General features: G+C 38.2%; 1 protein-coding gene across 1 annotated transcript; it reads left to right on the top strand.

Annotated features, from left to right (window-relative positions):
- Positions 1-410, top strand: VCUG_02693 (uncharacterized protein; the record flags this gene model as incomplete). Its single annotated transcript, XM_008077512.1, has 1 exon — positions 1-410. A coding segment is annotated over one exon (410 nt), but the record flags the coding sequence as incomplete, so codon positions are not given.
- Positions 411-1101: the final 691 nt, after the last annotated feature.

A 1101-nucleotide genomic window follows, 5' to 3' on the forward strand; every position in this document is an offset into this window, starting at 1 on the left:
ACCAAAACACCGAGATGATCCTGCAGAAGGATATGAAGATGTACGAGTGCATGGGGTACAGGTTTGGGAATTCAACAGTAAAATACGATTTTGAGCGCTGGATCGATAGGGAGGGCAGTAAAGTAACAGGAATAGAGAAGAACAAACTGGGAATGATACTCTCAATGAAACTGGAAGAGTTCAGAAAGGATCTAGGCTTTGATTTCTACTTTGTGGGGTGCAAAATGAAGAAACAGAGGCACTTCATTTCCATCAATTTTCCGTACATAAGGTTCTTCGTCAAAAAGTACAGGTTTGAAGAACTTAACTACAAGGGGTTCACGTACTACAAAATACCTGTGGAGATGACACGAAAAATTTTGATGCCGTTGGTGGTCAAATCATTGAAAGGAATCGATGGATGGAACTGACACATTAAATGCCAATATTTGTGTTGATAAGTTATGTAGTGTGAATCAGATTATATTTTACGTCAGCTACTCCTCCCAGCAGGTAACTTGAATATTACCACGAGAAAAGTGTGTTTGTGCTGATGATGTTACTGAGGAAATAAAATTGTACATATCATCACCTTCTGGAGCAAAATTAAACTTAATCTGGTTGTATCATCCTTTCGCAGCAATATCAAATGAGGCAACTTCCTTAATAACCAACTAAATCGTTCGTAGTGAAAAGGAGGTCTAAATCACAGGTTATATTATATGTTGAAGAAAGGCTTTCTATCATGAGATAACGGAGAATTTATTTACTTATTTTTCATGCATGTGTAACATTTCTGTGCGCGGATACTGATGTACAAACTTACAAAATACAATCTTAACAGAATGTATGCGACTATAGCTGTGGCGAAGAAAAGAAGTATGGCCAGGATGTTGTTACATACATTATATTTGTGTGATGGTAACAGGTGTCTTTCAATAAGAGCTGGTATTGGTAACATGAAGAACAAGCTCGATTTATTCTGTGCATCAAAACGATGTGTGTCCTGTACTGCAGCTATTGGACCATACCATGATGGCTCAACAGCAAAGAACTAAAATGTGGAGGGCCCTATCGGTTGCAACTTATATTTCAAAGCAGTGTCCCATGATATCGGTTGGC

The sequence above is a fragment of the Vavraia culicis genome (genome assembly GCF_000192795.1).
Source record: "Vavraia culicis subsp. floridensis unplaced genomic scaffold supercont1.159, whole genome shotgun sequence".
Taxonomy (NCBI): domain Eukaryota; kingdom Fungi; phylum Microsporidia; family Pleistophoridae; genus Vavraia; species Vavraia culicis.